The following is a 22736-nucleotide window of genomic DNA, read 5'->3' as shown; positions in this document are numbered from 1 at the left end:
GTGACCCAGGAGTTCTTTCTTCTGTACTTTCTGACAAAAAACTGGGTACAAGTGTAACTAGCTGTAAGTGTAACGCAAAATCAGCAAAATGAATATGCCTGAGCCTATTGTGAAAATCTATGCCTATTTAAATTAGTAAGGGGTAATAAATAAGGATCATGAGTCCTCAGGGGCAGCATGTCATTTGGAGGGCAAGAATTCCCCACATGCGTCCAGCACTGTAATAAATATACTGTCCCTACAAATCTTTATCGGAATTGTGGGGTTTTGATTTTTCGTCAACATTTCACATACACCAAAGCAGACTATGAAAGAGACCCTGCCATGATGAACTGTATCATATTTACCTGGGGCACTTCTGGGGTATGTGTGGGTAGCAGACTCGCTTCACAACCCAAACGTGTTTATTGGCATAGGTCGAAACGATGTTTGGCTCTTGGGGATGGTGCTATGCAGGGCCAGGAGTTGGGCTCGATGATCCTGATGGGTCCTTGCCAACTCAGTTTATTCCGTGATTCTGCAATGAGGGAGATTCTGGGTGTGTAGTTTACACAGAAGTGTATCACTGATGTCTCCTTGACTTTTTCTGCCCTTTGTTTCATGTGCAGGACTCCGGAATTGATATTGGTGATATTTCAGAGAGGAAGGCCCTAAGGAAAAAGCTCCAGTGCAAGACCTTTAGGTGGTATCTTGTCAGCGTGTATCCAGAAATGAGAATGTACTCAGATACCATTGCCTATGGGGTGGTAAGGATCTTGTTTACATTTCCCATTATACAAACATGGGGGGAAAGGGTGTAATAGTGGAAGTAATTAATGAAGACAATGCCTGACTCAAAGTAAAAGAATCAGATCAATTTAAAGTCACTAGTTAAATAATATGATTAGTTGACAGAGACAGCTCTCTGCTGTCATTTTTGCTGAGATGTCCTGAACATTATCTTGCTCCATGATTTTTTTGTTGTTTATTTGTTTGCTTCATGGCTTGCATTCCACACAGAAATACTCAAGGTGTGATTTTGCAGACACATTGAAGCTGGCAGGTTTGTGGCAGCAGGGAATTCGCAAAATAGACTCAGTATTTCAACTGCAACCTTCTTAAGATTGTAGCCAGATCTTAATTTAGAATCATGAAGTCATTTAGGATAGAAAGACCTTTAATGCCATCAAATCCAACCGTTAAAGGCTGATGCTTTCCCTTATTAGACTTTTAGCCATTTAAGGGAAATCCTGATCCACCCTAGAACAGGTATCACAATCAAAGACTAACATTCCAAGTTAACCAAATCTCACATATACATCCCATGTATAAAGCACCACTAGAGAGGTTTGAGAATTATGTTGCATCCAACAGAAAGTGCAGCTAAATCCATGCATTTTGGGCTCATCATTACTTGTGGGACAGTAGTGCCCTTGTTTGTGTTGCAATCATGCTTGAGTTGCATTGTGCTAATTAAGGCAGAAGCAATTCTTGCCCCTTGGAAACTGGCAGGGCCCCAAACAGGGAGGGCAGGTGTGCATGGCATGGAAGATGAACAGAGGAAATTAAAACAGGCCCATAATAAGGTAGTAGACCTAGGATGTTCTTTTTGCATTCTCTTCCACAGTCATTTTCACAAAAAAAAAATCATTTGAATTAAGTTTCTTCTTTTTGTAAGACAATCCTAATTAGAAAATGTGAGAGCAGATCATACAAGTGAAAGGATTGTCTTCAGAAAACTGAGCTGTGCAGTTGGCCAGTGTGGCTCTGGAAGAGCCCTGAGGGTGCCATAGAGCAGCTGCTGTGTTTTGGCAAATGAAGGGATGGTACCTCTTGTGAAGTTCCATGGCTGTGATAATATGTTAAAATAACCATGCTGGCTTTTCATACAATCATACAGGAAAAGCACTTCCAGCAAAGGTTTAGGTCATTGCTAAATGTATGACTTAACAGTTACCTCCCAAATTAGTTCAGAACCATGCCAAAATCACACCTGTGTGCAAGGAGCCTCTGCTACACACCATGGAATTGCCCTCAGTGATGCTGTGATCCAATCAAGTGTGGAGTTTCCTGAGGAGAAGGAGGCTTAGCAGCTAACCAATGCATGGTTCTGCTTGTAGGTGGCTTTGGACAAAAAAAGTCTTTTCAGGTAGAAATGATACAATATAAATAAAGGAAGGGCTGTGGAAGAGCTAAAGTACTCATCTTAGGATCAACTCCACATTGTGCAAGTCAAAAGGAAAATCAGCAACAATGATTTTATACTCTGCTGAGAGATTTTCGTCAACCAGAAAGAGTAAGAAGAGTTTTTTACAGAAATACTGAACACAGTGGTCAGCCTGGAGAAGAGAAGGTTTCAGGGAGACCTTAGAGCAATCTTCCAGTACCTAAAGATGGTTAAAGGGAGCTGGAGAGGGACTTTTCAGAAGGATGTGTAGTGATAGAACAAGAGGGAATGGCATTAAACTGAACAAAGGCAGGGTTAAATTAGATATTTGGATGAAATTCTTTACCCTAAGGCTGGTGAGGCACTGAAAGAGGTTGCCCAGGAGATCATGGACTCTTTGTCCCTGGAGGTGTTCAAGACCAGGGTGGATGGGTCTTTGAGTAACCTGGTCTAGTGGAAGGTGTCCTAGCCCACGGCAGGAGGGTTGGAATGAGATAATCTTTAATATGTCTTCTAACCTGTCTTGGTTTACAAGACAGTCCCTCAGGGCTGAGCTCCAGCAGTGCTGGTAAATTCTCCTCTCGGTAAGCGACAGCCTGGCCGTCCTCCTCCGATGGGAGTGAGCGAGAGAGCAGCTGCCCCCTGAATTGTGGTGAAAAATTAAGACTCTACAATTCTAATAGAGATTTGTAGGGAACGGTATGTTTTTATTTATAGCGCTGGGTGCACGCAGGGATTTCTCTTCAAAGGGCATGTGCGCCCCTGAGAACTCCTGATCCTCTTTTATTACCCCTTACTAACTTACATATTCATAGAATTTCACAACAGGTTCATGCATATTCATTCTGCTGATTTCGCATTACATTTACAGCTAGTTACACTTGTACTCAGTTTTTGTCAGAAAGTACAGAGAGAACTCCTGGGTCACTCTGCACTGTCTGTTTCAAGGTCTGAGGAGTCTTTCTGATCTCTTTAGCTTGGAAATTTGCATTCTTTCTCCTCAGCTGGGGCAGTTTTGCTAGTGCTGCAGTTACCAAACAGCATATTTTACTTATGTTAGCAAGCTCAAATAAAATGGATTTTCTACCCTGTTAAATTTTTACTCTGTTTCATCGAAAACCCATCTTTTTTTACCTACCCCTATTCTCGTGGTATTTCTGCCCCACCCCCCCAACAGAGAAACTCCCAAAAACCAAAGGAGTTCCTCTCAAGCACCCAGTCATCAGAGCTTCTTAGCAGCACAATGGGAAGAAATTCCACAGGTCATAAGGAAAGAACAGAAAAAACCCAACCCCCAACATAACCCAAGCCATTGTATGATCCTATGATTTAGGTACTGCCCAATAATGCACATGATTATCATCAGCTGAGAGAGATGTGAGGAGCAGGCCCTGTTTGTACCATCACAAAGGAAGTAGTGGACAACTATGACAACAGATAAGGCATGTTTTGTGAAATACACAGCTCATTGTTTTATGAAATACTGTTGTATGATACAAGATTAAGCGCCCCTATCCTTCTAGTAAAAGAATCATTTGGATGTCTGGTCTTCTTTTGTGTCTGCTTTGCTGTTTGCTTTCATATCTTATAGCAGAGAAAGGTGTGATATTTCAAAGCAAGTCAGGTGCTTCCATTCATCAACTGGCTTCATTTTTTTTTTTTCAGAAAAGAGATACTGCTACTATAGCATTATCATCAATTTTAAAAAATCCTGAGTAATTGAAAAAGCTGTCAGAGTGGGGGTAAAGGTTAGGATATAGGCAACCCACATATTTATTTCCTGAATCCTACATTTCCTCATGTTCTGTGAGAGCTAGGGAAATAGTTGCAGCATTCAGGTCTAGCTTATGCTGTAGAACATAGCTAGGGTTGGGATTGGTGGCAGAGTAAATATTTGGGAAGCAAACTTCTTTCTAAATTGTGCAGTACCCTCCTATTTAGAAGAAAGCAATGTCACTGGGCCAAAAGCTGTTGTATTCAGTGTAACAATAATTACTTCTGAGTTTTAGCACAGGGATTGTCTGTTATGTTTTGGATTGTTTTTAAGACTAAGTCTTGGTAGGCTAAAATTGCATTACTCAGGTTAATTGTTGGTTGCCACAGAGCCTCTAGATTTTGTAAAGGGATTGTTCCTGAGAATCTGGGCCTCAGATTTTGAAACAGCATTATTAGTTAACAGGTCCATGGCTGTTTTGTTTCTGGTTTTTTGCTTCCTTTATTATGGGGATTGTTGTGGAAAAGTTTATAACATTTGCACTAGGACAAGCATTAGGATTGGCGTTTAGGGAAGAGGTTTTGAAAACACAGAGGTAGTGTTATAGATGGGTAATGTGATGGTTGGCTCTTGCAATTAAGGGATAAATATTATGTGTATGTTAAGAGGAGTTCTACTGATGCATAGTTATGTTATTGTGGTATGTTCTCCCCATGGTCCTCTTTCCTCTCCTCCTTGTGTTGTTGTCACTGGATGGCCTTGGTAGTCAGGGCACTTGGGAGGAGGGCAGGGTAAGTACCAGGAGGCACGGCATGGCAACACCTGACCTCCAGACAAATTGCAAGGAAGCAGTCTCCACCAATGGACAGTGAAGAAGAATTGACTGCCAGACTTTGGGAGGGGCTAGGGCTACATGATGGAACACCAGAGGTATAAAAGGTGGAGCAGCCACTTTGTGGGTGATCACGTGGTGGTTTAGTTCCACGCTCCCAGTGCTGCTCTTTCTCCTTATTCGGTCATTTGTTGTATTTTTTAAGGTTTAATAAACCCTTGAAATTTTAATGTGAGAGGTTGTTTCTCACAGGTAGTGATAGACCCAGCCATGAATTAATAAGGCTGATAATTATCATTGGTTTGGACAGAGAGGGGTGCTTAGACATCTGTTTGTGATTAGAGTCATGGGTATGGTTACATTATGAATAAGAAATAGAAGGCTTTGAGAGAGAAGATTTTATGTAATTCTCAAGGCTTTAATTCTTGAGAGTAATGCCAGTATTGATACCTAATGCATATTTTCTCTCTAGTGTTGAGACATGTCCTGTCCATTACTGGATTTAGAGTTAGGTTTAGAGTTGGAAGTCTTGTAGAGATGAGTTGATGGTTTTGATTTTATTCACTGCCTGGCTTCAGCCTCTGGCTTGTCCACTCCTCCTATGTGCAGGTCTAGGCTTCCTTTCTAAAGATATAATTCGGTTTCCTCAAAAGAGGCCCCTGTGCACAGCTGACAGAACTGCCCAGTTAATCACAGGTGGTTGCAAACCACATCCCCACTCCATCAGGCAATTGTCTCCTGTTCTCTGAGCCAGTCTATACAGCACTGAACACCTTTATACACATCCATGGGTATGCAGTCCACATCTTTGTCCTCACACTCTGAACAGACCTCCCAGCTATCTGTGCTCATTAATTTAGCACTTCAGTTTTAGAAAACTCTGTCTCAGCATAGCCCAGGTTTTTCACAGGGCTTTGTTCTGACCAGGGCCAAGTACTTTGCAGTCTGTTCATTGCTGTGCGTGGGTTAGCACAGAATAATCAGGGGAGCTGGTGCATAACAATTGCCCTGAAGTCTCCAGATGTCAGCTGAAAGCAGTTTTTTGAATTATTTCTGGAAATCAGAAGACTCTCATGAGTGATTCTTAAAAGCTGTTTAATACCTCATCTGTCTTGCTCAGCAGGATGCATTCAGGTTCTGTATAGAGTGTGTACCAGAGACTAAATATTTTTAAAACATGTATCAATAAATTATTGCTATCTCTGAAGGCTTTTTGAAATATACCCTGCATGAAACTCTGTGCAACATTATTGAAATCAGTGGTGCTAGATTATCTGCAAGGAAGAATTTAGTCCAGACGCTTTCTCTTCACTGCAACATATTTTTAATTTTGCATATTTCCTTCCTCAACTACATACTATTTACTTTCTCAAAGAAAAGAAAGTAATCACACCATCTTTTTCTCATGTAAAACTTGTTTGATTTATTTTTCTTTCTGTTTATTTTAGCTGCAGAATTCCCTGAAAAGTGATTTATGCCTTGACCAAGGGCCAGACACAGAGAATATCCCAATCATGTATATCTGCCACGGGATGACACCACAGGTTAGTTTGTCTAATGATCTCTGATTTTGCTGCTGCTGTTAGCAGATTGTGTGGGAGGAACCATCTTGTACCTGTCATTGTTTTCCTGCAACAATCCCTTGGTAAGATGTTTAGTAGCTGTTTTATAGAGAGACAGCATTATTTCTGCTGTAAATTGAGAAGCAGTGGTATAATAATGCTTTGATAAAGAAGTTGATTTATAAATTTTGAAAGAATTTAAGGAATATGAGAGTCAGCACTGACCCAGATTTGCTGATAAAAGCTTTCATTCCTGATCCTTAACTGTGCATGTCATATTAATGAAGCAATGCATTTTAAAACATTCTGCATACATGCATAGGTATACTCATATATATATATATATATATATATATGTGTATATTATCTGAAGCTATGTGGTTTTTTACTTTATATATTAAATGTGTCATTTCCACAAATGTGAAATGCACAGCCACCTTCTTCACACCATACAGCTGTGTCAAATTCCAAACTCTGTTCTTGTGAAAACCCCTCCTATAAATCTCCTTTTTATCTTTCTCTGCTGTTGTCCTGTTACTGCAATATGTGCCAAAGACTCAAATTATGAAAACCTTTCCATTTTCCTACATAACAGCTGGAATTACTAACTTGGCAGACAAGAGGGTTAAGACATGTGTCTCCCCAGCTAAGTACATGGGCTTATGTGAAAGGGTTTTGAGGCAAATCTTGACAGGAAAAATAACGTTGCATGGCCTCGAACATGCTTGTCAAAGACAGATGTGCAGATGACTTAATCTTAAAAGTAACATATGCAAAAACAATGTAAAGGAAATGGATATATTTGTGGGAGTGACCGGAGAAACTGAAAAAACCCTCCAGTTTGAATGATTTTTCTACTTGACTATGTTTTATATTTACTTTCTTGAAAGGACCCCATAACACTCCACCCTATGGAGTTATGGAATGTGGTTCTACCCAGGAGTTGTCAGTTACCTGATTTGACTATACAGCAAATGAATCCTCACAGTATCTCAGAAATAAAACACAGAGCAGCAGGGTGGTCTTGTCCCCTGTGCCTGGACCTCATAGTGAACTGGAAACATTAATTTGGTGAGCTGCAGATACCATTCTCTACTTTCCTGCCAAGTTGCACATGCTGCAGCTCTGTTCTGCACTGGCTTCCTTTGCTGAGAACCTTTAATATTGATCACTAGTGGCATCATGCTTGAGTAAATTATGGATGATGAAGCTAGAAATATCTGAAAATCAGACTCACTTACTGCATGGGCTGTGCCTTATTTGTCACAGAATGATGTGGGGCACTGTTTGCTGCACTGTTGGCCTGCAGAAGCTTTTCAAGATAGTCCTCAGTGTCTGCAAAGGAACTGTGCAATTCACCCCTGAGCCAGAGCCATTATTCCTCATCCCCTGGCACCATAGCTTGGTGGCACCTCATCTATGAGAACAACACACTGCAGGCATGCCTGTAAATTCCAGTTAGAAACTTTAATTATAGTTGAGAGACAAACAACAATAACCAAAGTCACTTCAATTAGCACGGCTCAGTATGCACATTTGAGTGTCAGCTCAAGTTCTGTACAAATGAGATAGCAGCAAACAAATGGCAGAGGAGAAAGAGACAAGGGAAACTTCTAGACAAGACTCTGCTCCTTCATAATTAAAGTGTTGCGTCTCCTCCCCATTGCTATGTATTTCATTTTGTAACATTTCATTTTGTAACTTGTTACTGATGTTAAAAACAACATCCAAAAGGGCCCATATTTGGGTAAGATCCCAGTAATGACTGAGAACTTTTTCAAAACAGAATTAGACTTTTTCTGTGTTAGGGATTATGCTATTAAGAGGGAAAGAACTAACATCACTCAGCGTACCTCTACGAGATTTCCACTGCAATGTTGCATCTCTTGCTTAAGCAGAGCTGTAGCCCAGCCGTGTACTTTTTCTGTTGCATGTTGGAAATATTTGCATAAATATTCCTTTTAATCTTAGTGATCTTGCCAATAGCCACAAAAGATACCGGCAAGATGTTAATTTTATTCTAGTAGTGGTGAAATGTTGTATAAAGGGGGCTGTTTTTCCTACCTGGCAGTCCTTACAAAAACAGATTAGTGCCCTGATTCAGGACTTCCTGGTTGAGTGTTTGGGTGATGCTGTTCTTAGCTTGGATGCAAAATTTTTCTGTTGTAGCTATTCCATTTACAGTTTTATTGCTGCCACCACTTAGCACACTTGCATCTAGATGTGCAATAATATATCTGACTGCCAGGAGCCACTCCCTCATATGCAGTTAAGTTGCTATTATTAGTTACTTTTACAGCCCCTCTTCTGAATTGGGTAACTGTCTTTTTTTCCTCCAGTAAGTGCTTTCAGATGTTTTTGAATTCTCATCTTTTTGCAGGAGAAGTGGCTTAGATAAGGTGTTTGACATCAAGGAATTGTTTTACAATCATAGGTACAGCTACTGTTTCCTTTTAATAGGCTTTATATAGGAAAGAAATCATCAAAGTCATTAAAAAAGAAAACTGCATACCTGATATTAAAATTCCATGCTCCTTTTTTTTTAGACAGTATCAAAAACACAATGCTTCATAATTAGAAGCAGTAGAAAATTGCAAGGAAATATCCTAAAATATTGCAATGAAATGATCAGCAGTATATTTTCCCATGGTGTTTCTGATTCATTTAAAATAGAATCAGGATTAGTGATGGTAAGACTTCTGTGATTCAGATTTCCAAACCTTTCCACAGTCCACTCTGTGTCTACTGTAAGTAACATTGGCATATTCGCAGTTCATTCCTGCAAGTATCTTGGAGTGGAGGAAATAAACTGTGTTTATTTCATGTTTCCATTCTGCAGACAAACTGATGCAAATCTTATGTGTGGTTAAATACTAAGATGGAATAGAAAATAATAATATAATCTGTCCATTTCTGTAGTCCTCTGATACTACTAATATGAAAGAATTCCTCACAATAGAGTGTTTGGCTTGGCCTGAAAAGACAGAAGGCACTTGAAAAACTACAATCCGTGATTAGGTGTGTTTCCTACCCTCCCTTCATCTTCAGAGGGTGCCTTCTAGGGCAGCTGTATTTTGTCCTGGTCCCCAGAGTCTGGACACTTCAAGAATTATGGTGGCATTCGCTGAGTAGAGCACCCTGAATGTTTGACTAGTGGAAAAAACAAAAAAGGTGATGATCCTGCAATGCACTCACATGAATTTAAGGGAAGAATTGCTATTCCTTTACCTCTGGTAAGAACGAATTCATTACAAAATGCTGCCCAGATAATTAGAGTTTCTGTTGAGAGGATCCTTGTCTAAGTGGTGGCATCTGAACAGCAATGGCTGTCTAAGTAGCTCATCCTCCCCTGATTCTGTTGCTGAAGAGTATTTCTCCCTAAGCATCACATCTTTCCATTCCTGCCTTTAGACAGTCTCTGCCCAATGCAACACTGTCATTTCTGCTCCATCTGTACAGCTGCTCACAGAGTGTTGGCATAAGTCCCCAGCTCACCTGCAGGAACATTGCCATCACACCTGAGCATCTGCTGCTGCTCCTCCAGCCACCACAGTACCAGGCAGCTGTTAGATATGCAGCTGTTAGACCAAGGCCATCAGGTGATTTTGGTACCTCTGATGTGCTGCTGGCCACTGTTTGTAAGGGGCCTTTAGTGTCTGTGTTAGCCTGCCACATCAAGCCTCTCCTGCTGTGTAGCTGCTTAGCACAGCTGGACAAAACCCAGCTTCTGCAACTGTTGAAACGGCCAAAAAAGTAAATGCAACATGGTAACGTAGTTAACTGCAGGAGTCAAACCAGGCTCCTAATAGACTGTTTAGTGATGGTAGAAATCCTGTTGCTTTAATCACATAAGATCAGCTCAGAGGCAAAACACAACAGCTCCCCATCAGAATGATGGTAAAGAGAATCAGGAAAACTGGGAGATGAGGTGGCAGTGAGAGGAGATAAATGTGAAGGCAGAAGAACAGTTCTGGCAAAAGAGTAACTAAAACATAAAGTTCATGTGAAGCTCTAGGGGTCTTGCTGTGGGTTTTTTTTATGTGGTTTATATAGAAGAGGATAAAGGTAGTGTTTTAATTCCTGAACTTGTTAAAGTAAAGCAACAATTCAGTCCTACATTTAGGTCTTAGAAGATCTGTTTCCTGCTGTGCCCCTGTTCTGCATGGAAGCGATGGTTGTTGTAAATGCATGCCCCAGGCCTGACTGCATTCCGTTCCTGGTGCTGGGATCTGCCTGAGCCTGGTTGGTTGTTGTTGTTTAAGACTGCTGTTTAGCCAGGTTTGTAATCTTGAAGGCAGGCTGATGACAGCATGTCACTTGCATTAAAACTACTCCTGAGTGAGAGTTTAAAACATTCTTTTTATGATAATTAAATACCATATTATTAGAGACTTTATTATATAATAAATAAGTAGCATCAATCAATGAAGTGATATTTTAAGTAGAAATTTACTTTGAAAATTGCTTGTGACTGAGGGGATAATGGGCAGTTCTGTTCCCTTGTTCAATAGCTTCTGGCTCATATAATTCTAAATTTATAAGCAGTTAAACCCCAAAGCTCATCCAGACATCTGAAAGTCCATAGAAACCAGTTAGATTTTGAGGAATTCAAGTTGAGGTCCAGGGTCAGAAGACTAAATGGGGAGTATCACTAGAAAAGAAACGCAGGTGAGAAGGGACATCCATTTATATAATTTCATATTTCATAGAGATTGCGGAACTGACACCAGTGACTACAGCCCTACCTGGTATGAATTATTGCATCTCCACTCAAGGCAGTGGAAGAGAGTCCTGCCAACACATAAAGCTGTGCCAGTTCACGCTGTACAAGACTCTGGCCTGAAAGCATAATGTATTCTAAGTACAGTGTCTGAAGTACTGGGAGTAGTTGCAAAAAACTCCCAGAAACTTCCAAACACTCTTTGTATGGTTCATGAATGCTTCTTTTGAAGTATTTATAATACATATTTTTATAAAAGCTATGTTTTCTTCTATTTAATCTCTTAGCATGGTGGTTTTTCATACACAGATATTTTTCATACATTTCAGAAAATATCTTCTGTTATTTAGAAGTTTGTTAAGTGTGTGTGTAAAACACATAAGCATTGCAAACTGAGACTCAGTGCAAGAAAACAGTTTAACAGATGCAACGGATGCGGACTGTCAGGGAATAAGGAAGAAAACAACAAAACCTGCAGATGGATCAATGACTGGCCCTTTAGAGTTGAAAAATCACTGCCGTGAAGATGAAGTGTCTACAATAAAAACATTTCAGGCAGCCTTTTATAGGCAGTAAAAGGGAGCACAGCAGCTGTTTACCAGCTCTCAGTTACATGAAAACTTAGGGTTGGTGTTCATGTTTGTCTTGGAGGCAAATGTTAGAGACATTCAGCAGCTGTGTACAGGGCAGCCTGACCTGACAGCACCAGTTCTTTCTAACTTGTTAGGCTGAGCTGGGCCATCACCTCCTTGAGGATGAGCCTTTCATGTGTGCAGATACACAGAGGGCTGCACAGACCTGAGCTGTACAAAGCATCCAGTTCTATCCTGGTCCAGGTACTTTTTCAGTGAGCAGTCAGATCATGAACAGAGCAAGTCCTTGCTGTGGCAGTGTTAGGTTTGCAGTTGGACTTTATGATCTTAACTGTCTTTTCCAGCCTGAAGTAGAGAGTTTTTCGCTGCAGGTGAAGATCAATGGTGTTGAATGGTGTGGATCTGAGGGATTTGCACACTCCTCTCTTTGTCCAGCCAAAGTGAGTCTGTCATTATTCCCATGCAGAGAGGCAGCCTGGCTGGGCAGTCTGACTCCCAGGGTATGTGCTCCTCTTCCAGGGGCTGCATCTGACAGCACTGCCAGCTCATGTTGTCTTACAGGTTGTCCTTTGCCTTTTTTATGAACTCTTGTGGAATGATCTAAGCACTGGGCCCAACTCAAACTTTTATGTACATGCTTGATTTCTGGGGTCAAGGATGCTTTTCCACAATAAATAGCCTTTTTTTTTTTCTTTCCCCCCAGTCTAGATTGCCCAGTTTGGTAGATGCCCAAGTTATAGAAGATAATGTAGAGAGTCAGTGGAACTGCCTGGCAAGCATGGTTATCAGCATTATTAAATTATATTTTTGATTTTAAACATATTCTGTAAATTGTCGTGGCAATTAATGTCTTATATAAGACATTCCTGCCGAGTAGTTTATTAAGTCTATTTATATTTCTGCTGATTTCTTTTAGTGCATAAATCCTGGTTTTGATCATAGTAAAGTTAATAGGAATTGTGACCTTGTTTGCAAGGGAAGCAAAATCTGGTGATAGTTTTTTGCAATCCTTTTCAAAGTCAAGTTTTCCTATGTATACCTGAGAAGATTAATTCAAAGCTGCAGCCTCTTTAGAATATATGACAGGTACATCAGGGAGCTACAGAGATGTTTCAGAGGCTTCCAAAACCAACCAGTCCTTTTGGCCTAGCACAAGCAGTGCAACGCTTTCTTCTTGGGGATGTGTTGTGGATGAAGATATTTCACATTATATAATACTTTCTTTTTAAATTTTTTTTTCCCCTTAAGCTTGATTCTGGCCAAATTCTCATCATTTCCTTCAGTAGAGTTTCAGAGGGAGAATCTGTTAATCTGATTTCTGGGTTTGGAGCAGTTTTATACTGAGCCATTTGCCATGAGTGATTTTTTTCTGTACTTGCTGTGGCAGCATTAACTTTGCAGTTGGACTCAATCTTAAAAGTCTTTTCCAACCTAAATAAGAGAGTTCTTCATTGCAGGTGAAGATCCGTGGTGTTGAATTTGTAGCTTATATGTGTGAATCTGATGGGTCTGAAGGATTTGCACATTCTATTTTGCAACTGAATAAGAGTCTTTATAATAATAGGACAGAGACCAACCTGCCTCTTCATTTTATGAAAGTATCAGACATAATGAATGTCATTCTCTGTTCAGAGGGTACAAGGCACTGGAATTCAAAAGAATCAGCAAGAGATCCCTTCTTCAGGTTTCAGACCTGGGATAGGTCTTTTGTATGTTACACTTTGCTGATTGAAAACAAAAGCAGAGGGGGAAAAGCTGTAGAACTGCATTATTCTGGATCAGAGGGAATATCTTTTACATCCCTCAATTTGGAAATAATAGAATGGATATTTCTGCTTATTTATTTTTGTGTTCGAAACCATAGTGTGAAAACATTGAGTGTACCTGTGAGAATTGAGAGAACTGATCACTTGGAATTGAAACTCCAGCCATGGTGAAATTAAAGAGTTGAAAAATAATCTTTTTTTTTCCTATGAGTAACATTGATTTTCTCATTTGGAAGCAGATAGAATTTTTGTAGTCTTGGAGAAATGGTTTTGTTTTGAAGAAATTTTATCTTTGTTTCAATAGAATAGAATGAAAAGGAAGTTTAAAATGTCTTATATGCTTCTGAAATCTGTATTCTTCTGTAGTGTACAGGCTTACTGCTGAAGGTAAGCATGAATAATGAAAAAGGAAAATACCACTGTAAGGTGAAATTAGTGATCTGGCTAAAGCACTAATCTTGATGTTGAGGTTTCAGCACCTGTGCTGAAGTTAAAAAGCAAGAATTCAAAAAGTAGTTCAGTTCTTTTAAGTGCTGTGAGGAAGAGTATTAAGAACTTGAATTACTGCAAAACTTAGAGCCTAGAAGGCTCTAAGAAAAAAAGAATGACCAAGTATTTTTCTGATTGAGAAATGACTGCTCGTTTAAGCAGATAGATGCAGCAGGAGAGTCAAAGATAACTTGGCCAGTGCCACGGAAGACATGTGTTTGAAAAAGCAAATAAAACTCCTAACCACAAAATGTAACAGGAATGAGAGCAGTTGTCTGTAATACACTGTATCTGTTCACTCATCCATTCTTCTAAATAAGAGGGAAATGCTCATCTTAGAGAATGGATAAGAGCTCTTTTATGATAGCAGAACTATTTAATATTTTACAGTAGGGGTACTGTTGCAATTTTCCATATATTGGAAGATGTGCTGAAAAGACAGAGAAGCATAAGTTAACCTTTAATGGGAGGAAAAATTGCAAATGCTGATCAGAAGCAATGTCAGAAGGGTACTCAGAAAATGCTATCAAAGACATTCAGTTCCTCAGCTTTTGCCTAGTAAAGCAGGATTTCCATAGAGATAATAGAAACTTCAACTGGCAAAAAAATCTGATGTAATTTGCCTAGACTTGATAAACTCAGCTTTCATCACATTACTGCAGAAAAGAATAATGCATTGTGTCAGCAAAAAAATAGTAGTGAGGGATTTTGTGGAGTGCTTAGAGCACCACCCTGAGACCACAGAGGATTCTCCTGTGGAAAGACAGTGGGGTTAATCAATTAATCAATTAACACATCTGTTCCCCTCTGCTGGACCACATGGCTTAGACTGGGGACTTTCTCACTGTGTGATGTCTTTGGGAGGGTTTTTATTTATTGCTTTTAAGAAAAACTGGTTAGTTGATGATGCTGTACTGTCACGAGCATCCTGGGAGAGGGTCTGCTCAGTCGCCTTGATCAGGGGAGATTTTTCCAACTTAGGGTCTGTCTCTCCAAGGAACCGTAATGGATCCTTTTTTTGTAGGGCCACCAGCCTCCACAACGTATGTGACAGAAGGTTCCTCACAGAATTTTGTTTTAATAATCTTTAAAGTATTTTCACTTCGTGTTTTGTGTGTCATGTTATCATTACCTTGCCTGTTTTTCTGTATTGCTTAGGAGTTGCGTTTGCCTTTCAGCCTTCGGGTTATTCTCTTCATCTTGAATTCTGTTGCCTTTCTGTATGACTATATCCATCTTCATCATCTTTTCTGGATGTCTTGTCCACAGTTGATATGTCTGTTATTGATATGGAAGGAGAGGGGCATATATCTGCTGTCTTTACAGTTTGACCAGAAACAATTTATTCAGCATTTTGTTAAATAAGTGAGGCTGGTGCAGGAAGAAGGCAAATGGAATATAAACCTAATTGATTTCCAGGCTATATAATGCCCTCTTTTGATAGTTTTTTTTAATTTTATATTATTCAAATAATTATTATTGAGCTTCTCATGGTCACTGTAAGAGCTTTCTTCCCTAGTTTACATTTTTAAGGCAATTTGCCCAGAATATCTGTAATAAAAACAAACCCTTCATTGAAAATGTAATTGAAATAAACTGTTGAGTGCAACTGCAGTGCCTAAGAATTTAAAATTATCAGAGCATTTCAAGCTCTCATGTACTTTTTTTAATTTAGAAAAGATTAGAGTCATTATCCTGAATATTACACAACAGTTTAGAACTGTTCTCATCTAGGAAATAAAAATGCACATACATTTCCAGGGGTCTTCTCTTTTTTTTCCCTTGTGCTATGCTATAATAAGTGATTTTTTTTTTTTTTTTTTTTTTTTTTTTTTTTTTTTTTTTGGTAAGGCTAGTTTTGGCCAAATTGATTTCAGCAGGCTAAAATATCAGAAATATTTGAAAATGTGGAGGTGAAATATTGCTGGGCTACTAGATGATAAGCCTGACACTAGATTTTGGATTTGGATTCAGAGCTGTGGGTTGGTGCTGAAGGGCTTTGCAGCCCACACCCCCCCAGAATACTCAGGGTATTGTGGTTTTGAGGCTGCTGCCCCTTTCTGCAGTGCTTGGTTGCTGTCCTGACCTTGGGGCCAAAAGCTGCCCCCTCTGAGCTCTCCCTCAGCCACTTGGCAAATGAGCACTTCTTGTATGAGATTATGCAGTACAACCACAAAAGAAAGGAAGGGCTTTCCTTTGCTAATTTGGAAATGGTTTTATTTCATACTGTTGGAGAAACAGAGCAGCTGTTTTGGGTACCTGCAGTCTAGTCTCATAATCTAATACTATGGGAGCATTTCACGTTTTGTAAGTGCATTAATTTGAAATCAGAATTGGATATTATGTAGCTGTTACTAGAGTTATCCATATTTTAAAGATGTCTCTTCTCATTGCAAATTGGCAGTTCAATCAGCAGTTTTTAAAACCAATTGTCACTTACAATCTAAATTCAGCATAAAACTAACAGTTATTGGAGCACATGTAGAGCACTTGGAGATGGATGATGTAGTAATTGTGGGATGGTTGTCAATTTAAACATTCTTTTGATTAATATTACACTGCCTCTTGTTACTTCATCAGACAGAGAAGTTCTGAAGGTCAGATTTTTGTTTCTCAAATTCTTAACAGTATGTTATTAACTATTAGAGAAGGTAGTTAATACAGTAAATGGAAAATTCACTTTATAGTTACTTTAGTTTTACTGATAATTTTATTATGTCAGTCCGTTAATTGAAGTCATCCACTGGCTCATTTAGAATTCATGGACCAAGTTCAGTTCCCATGAAAGCATATTCAACTCCCTCTGTAATTACGTGAGCCATATTACTTCCATAGTGTTCATTCAGATTCTGATCAGCAATTCAGCTTCAGCTTAGGTTCTCCCTGATACTGTTCTGCACTTGCAGAATGTGGTTATTTGCAGAAATGTTTATGGAGTGATTGTATCCACAGTGTGTTTCTGTGAATAGAGGATTTTTTTTTTGTCCTGCTGATTAACCATCATTTGTCCAATTGGGAAGCACAGAGAATGTCAGAAATTATTTGTTCACATAAAATGTTGATTGAATATTTATGAGTAACTCTGAAAAAAGAAAACCTGCATTGATTTGGAAGCCAAGGAAAGAGCTATGTTTGTCAGATAATTTATTTGAAGTCAGCAATCAAACTAGCTCTTAGCAAGAGTTGAGTTCAGTCTAAACCTGAATATATTTACAAAGTGGATTTATTGTTCCCAAAGAAAATATGGGATACGAGAGATTTTAATCTAGGGTGGTTTCAAGAGCCAATGGCTAGAAATTAAAGCCAGCTGGATGCCTATTAGGAATAAGGTGCATATTCCTGTCAGAGCAGGTCAGTGGCCATCACAGGAAGCAATTGTTGACATCATCAAAGCGGACACAACTCTGAAAACTATAATTTAATACAATATAATTTAATACAATACAAATCTTACTTAGAGGTAAGCACATGGAAATATGGAGTTCATGCATATGGGGGAGCAGAGTGAAAAACTGGTGATCCTTTTTGGCTTATGAATCCACTGACATGTCAGCCAAGTGGCAATCACAGCTAGGACTTCTTGGAATTTCAGTTCAGTTGAGAGGGTTCAGAAATAACACTTAATTGTTCATCTAGAATAATGGTGTGCCTTTAAAGAAATTGGGGTGGGGGGGTGTTTAATGCATTTTTGTATAGCTTTAAAAATAGCTGTTGAATTTCTTGAATTAATTTTCCTTTTTTTTTTTTTTTTTTTTTTTGTTTTATTTCTCCTAAAGTGTGATTGCACAAATTATACAGCAATAGCTGTGTTATGCCAAGCCTGTCTGCTCAGCTGGCTGTCCATAAAGGCTCAAAGCAATCAAGTGGAAAAGCTGAGGAATGCATTTAAGTCATTCTGATGTTACTACAGAATTAACTTTGGGGTTTTTTTGGCAGGGAACTGCACTGATTGTGGACATTGGAGCTTTGTTATTCTTGTGTTAAAGATGTAGTGATTTGTTCAGCATGCATATTCCATTTCAGCAGTTATTTTTGGTGCTTTCAAGCTCTCAAATTAGCCTTAAAACTGTGAAGTCTGCATTGACTGACTCACAAATGGCAGTTTAGGAAGTTAAAAACAGCAACACAGATCATGAACTCACTAGTTTTAGTAAAAATAACATGAGATTTAAATAAAAATTTTTAAAAAGGATAAAACAGAGGTTACTGCATTAAACCTGGAATTTTTTAGATAATGCTGCTTTGCCTGTGGGATGGAGGTCTGTGACCAAAAGGGCAGGGACTGAACTCAGTATGGAAGAAGTAGATCATGGTAAATGAGAGCTGTAAATTTCATGTTGGTTTGGGGGTTTTATTTGATCTTCTATTTTATATTAACACAGAACCAAATCCTTAAATTTTTTACTTGTCCTTAAATATGTTTATGTGAGGAAATCTTCAATTGTTCAAATAGAAATTATCAAATACCATTGCATTAGAGGGATACAGTGTGCTAAAAAGGTTTCCTTTGCTAAATTGTGCCTGTATATGTTTTCATTATATGGGACATATTTTGGCTACCTGCTAACCTCAGGGTTGTGTGCTGTCAGCACTGCTGGATCAAATTATCAAATTATTATTAATCATAATTTAATTTATTTGTGTCCAATGCAGTCACAACACTAAGTCCTTTCACCTACTGCATTGATTTAAACATCAAGTTTAACCCCATTCTTGTTAGCAATTCTGAATTTTGGGGGGGGGTTTAAGCATTTCTGGAGCAGGTTGTTGTTTTCCCCAAATGGCATTTTTAAATTCAATATGATAGTAACGGGAGTGAGTGTTTGCATAAAAATAGACTGAGACTCTTGGGACCTTCTTGAGCACTCAAGGCACATTTAAATATGAGCTGTCAAGTGAGCTGCCTGTCATTCTGCCAGATGTGTGACATGGCTAGCACTCTGAGATACCTGATTTCCCCACTTTCAGCAGGAGCCACACCTAATGATCATGGAGTAACTGTATGCTGCAGAGCATCCATTTCTGGCTTCCAAATATCTTCTAATAACCTATGTCACATGTTTTCAAGTAAGTTAAATCTGCCCTCTGCAGACTCAACTTGCTGCACATAAATTTGAAGGACTTCTGTAATTTGATCAGTATTCCCTGAGATAACACTGTAGTTAAGGTCACTAAGAAGAAACAACACCAGCTACAAATACTGTGTCAGGTTTGATGTTTACTTCAGCTTCTTTGGCACTGTTTAGACTTCTGAACATCAGTACTGATTAATTTTTTTGTTAATTAACACATTTACCTCTTAGGATTCTTCCTGTCCCTCCAACTTCGTTGCTCATCAGCATTTTTCAGTCTTGTTCTTATGGGAAGCTATTTCCCCCAGTCACAGAATATTTGAGGTGGGAAAGGACCTCGGGAGTTCATCTGGTCCAACCCCCCTGCTTAAGCAAGGTTAGCTAGAGCAGGGAAAATATCTCATTATATTTTATTTTCCTATTCTATCCATAATTGCAGATGAAGCCCAGTTCATCTTGGGCAAGAGAAGAGTCCCTTGTGAGGGAAAATAATTCCATCTCTTCCCAAATTTGCCACCTCCAAGACAAATACATTGTCTGGATAGGGGTGAAAAAAAGGTTCCATGATCTCAGGTCCATTACTTCCCCAAAAGGCTAAAAATTCCCCAAGACTTGAGAAAGATATAAAAGAAACTCTTATATTTCTGACATCTCTTCTTTAAAGGAGTAAACCAAGCATTAAAGATATAAGGTAAGTATAACCAAACAGAGTAACCCATGAAATGTTTCATCTTCAGTAAGAAACAGTGGCAGCAGTGAATCAATAGAGTAAATAACAGTGGGGATGGAGTCCCCCAGCTGATCATGAAGGATAAACTCTGGGTGCTTTGGGATAACAGGACAGTGACTAAAGCTCTAATTTCAATAAGGCTGGCCCAAGGATTTCAGTCAGTGCCTAATGAAATGCTTTCTGGGTAACAGCCATGAAATGGGTTTAATTAAATAATAATTAAATCAGACTTTAAATGCAAAGCAGCTGCAAACATGTCTGAGAAATACTCTGTGCAACAGGAGAGTAAATCTGGTGTGGTGCCCCATGTGCCATAGAGAATGTGGAGTTAGTTTTATTTAGAGAGTGCTCATCACTGTACCAGGATCAGGTACATCAGTGTGATTCAGCATCTCAGATAAGGATGTAGCCTGTCACCTCAGCTTCCCATTCATCTCCCAGATTGTTCTGTGACTGTTGAAGGAACAAAATTTTCTGGCACCTCCTTTTAGGGCTGATGAAATTTAGTTCATGAGGAAAGGGCTCTGTTGGCTTGAAGCATACAAAGAGATTTCATATTGAATGATCAAGACTGTGAGTAGTGATTTTAACTGTTCCACTGTCTTCCAGTGAATCTGATAGGTACAAGTCACAGAGTGAGTTGTACTGGAGACTGACAAATTTCTGCCCCGAGATTCTGTTTAAGAGGCCGACAACAGTGGGCTTGGAAAAGAGCATGCTGAAGGAATGACTTGTAGCTGACTGTAGTTGTGTCCTCCAGGTGTGTACCAAGGGGAGATCTGGACCAACAGTTTGTTGATTGAAAATCTGATGCTTTACTTCAGTCTGATTTAGTCTGGAGGGAAAGCTAAATACAAGTAGTGTGGTTTTAGGTCAAACCTAGCTCTGCTCTTTTGGGGTTTTGCCACACTTAATTCATGTCACAGTCATGACAGCCCAGCTGGGACAAGGACAGGGTGTGAACTGCCTCTTTCCTGAGCTCCTGCACAGGCTGTCTGGGCCTTGGAGCTGTCTCTAGGAATTGAGAGGGTCACTGTCCTCCCTCCATACAGTTTGGGGGGGATACATAGGGTGGGACTGCAGTGGTGTTGTCTCCTCTTGGCAGTGTTCTAGCACAGCATTCCCTCTGTTGTGGACACGGTCCAGTGTCCCCTGGGAAGGAGGGGAGAATGTCATTCCACTAATTATTAATAAATTCCCAAACTATTATTTCCCCAGTGCATGCCTCTGCCACCCCTGCCCTCTGAGGGAACATCCAGCCCTAGAGGGCTGTCGTAGTTTGACATAGAAATAAATTTTTTCCAGGAAGTTAGGTCAAACCAATCAGTAGTCAAGTTTAAATATTAGCACCTGGAGTGACCACTGAAAGTATAGACACGCCTCTGAGAACACAAGAAGTTAAAAACAAGAACTCCCAGAAGAACTGTCTCTTTTAGTTCCAGTCGTCAGAGAGTGCAGACTCCCCCCCTGCCCAGCCTTAAGCTAGGTGGGGGAGGGGAAGCCACGCGGCCTTGTCCAAGTAGGCCGAGGGGGCTGAGGGTCTAAAACCCAGCCAGCTCCTGTGGACGGAAGGGTGGAGAAAAGCAGAGATACCTTTGCCCCCCCCCATGTGGGAAAAAGAGACAGAGAGCCTGGCGGCACCTAGAAATCTGCCGGCAGAGGAGAAAGAGAAGGGGGGGGAAATGCCCAACGTAAGAAGCGGAATGCCAGACTGAGATATCAGCCGTCCAAGGAGTCTGAACTTTTAACCCTTTCGAAAGAATGAAGGCTTTTTGAAAGTATTACTCCTCCTTAATTTGTAATAAAAGAGAGATAGTCCAAGACCTGAGATGTTAGAAGAAGAAATATTTAAGTAAAAAGAGATGATGAAGTAGCTTTTTAGCTAGACTTTTCTTGTTAACCATAAACTGAACCAAAATCTCCTGCAATAGAGACTACATTTTAGAGGGATGCAGTAGTGACCCAGGGAGACCTGTTTCAGCTTCAAACAGTACAAAAATGGCGAAAAACGAAAAGAGCTGAAGAGGGAATGGTGATACCCTCTGTCTTCAAGAAGAAGATGAGTCCTGTTTTTAGACCCCTCGGCCCCAGGGGAAAATGGGGGGGACTGTAGTCCCAAAATAAAAAACTGAACTGTTATATCTTTGGGTCCGTAGCAAAGCATCCTTAAAGGAACCCTATGAGCAGTCTGTCCATGCACAGTAGTGAGAACACTGTGACATAGAAAAGAGAGTGTCACACTAGCAGATTTTTCTTCCGGGCAGTTACCATGTGTGACAGGGAAACACAGGGGGGCAGCTGTGTTTCCTGGGGGGCCTGTGGTGCAAGAGAGACTTCTCTCTCCCTTGATAGTTTAAGCATAGATTACCTGAAAGGTAGTAATTTAATCAAGAATCCCAGGTGATGTTTCATGGCTAGGTGTGTTTAGAATTAAGAGAAAGAAAAGTAGTTTTAAAAAGTCTTCATCCTAGATTTAGTTTATGTGTTTTCTGTATTAGTAGTAGTTTAATAAAGTTTTTTTCCTCTGTTATTAAACTTGTGCCTGCTCTGCTCTGTCCCTGATAACATCTCACAGCATTTATTTAAAAAAAGTACATTTTCATAAGGGTACTAGCATTGCGCCAGTGTCAAACCATAACAAGGGCCTGTGTAGGGCCAGAGATCTGTGCTTTAGGGAGAATCTGCACAAAATAATACAAATCACTAAATGGCTTATGGTACAGCAGACAATTGTAATAATCCTTACTCGTGTTTCTATTCATATGTAAATTAAGAAGCTAACAGTAGTCATTGTTGTTGGTTTAGAACAATCAAAAGGATATTGTAAAATTAATTTACTTAAAAGAGTCCTGAAAGAACTATTATTTATATTGTGACTATGCAGTGACTTTTAATTATGAGTGCCTGATGTGCCTAGTTTTTGTATTCATTCTAAACAGCAAGACAGCAGGCTTTTTCTTTTCTTTAAGTCTGTGTCCTGTAGATACTGTTATTGGATAATCTGCTTCAGATATTAAAATAAAGCCTCCTAAGACATGCAGAAAATGCAGGGAAAAACCTGACATAATCTGTCTTTGGTGCTGAGAGCAGCTCAGCGTCACAGCCCAGTGGT

General features: G+C 39.6%; 1 protein-coding gene across 2 annotated transcripts in view; it reads left to right on the top strand.

Annotated features, from left to right (window-relative positions):
• The window catches only part of GALNT18 (polypeptide N-acetylgalactosaminyltransferase 18), a 210611-nt gene that overhangs the window by 155945 nt on the left and 31930 nt on the right, over window positions 1-22736 (top strand). For both annotated transcript variants that reach the window (XM_053946333.1, XM_053946332.1), the window contains exons 9-10: window positions 609-746; window positions 6141-6236. In XM_053946333.1, coding sequence (XP_053802308.1) covers window positions 609-746; window positions 6141-6236 — 234 coding nt within the window. The remainder of the gene's footprint in view (window positions 1-608; window positions 747-6140; window positions 6237-22736) is intronic.

This window comes from Vidua chalybeata, chromosome 6 (assembly GCF_026979565.1).
Source record: "Vidua chalybeata isolate OUT-0048 chromosome 6, bVidCha1 merged haplotype, whole genome shotgun sequence".
Taxonomy (NCBI): Eukaryota; Metazoa; Chordata; class Aves; order Passeriformes; family Viduidae; genus Vidua; species Vidua chalybeata.
The sequence above is the reverse complement of the archived record's forward strand: the minus strand, read 5'-3'. Positions and strand labels throughout refer to the sequence as shown.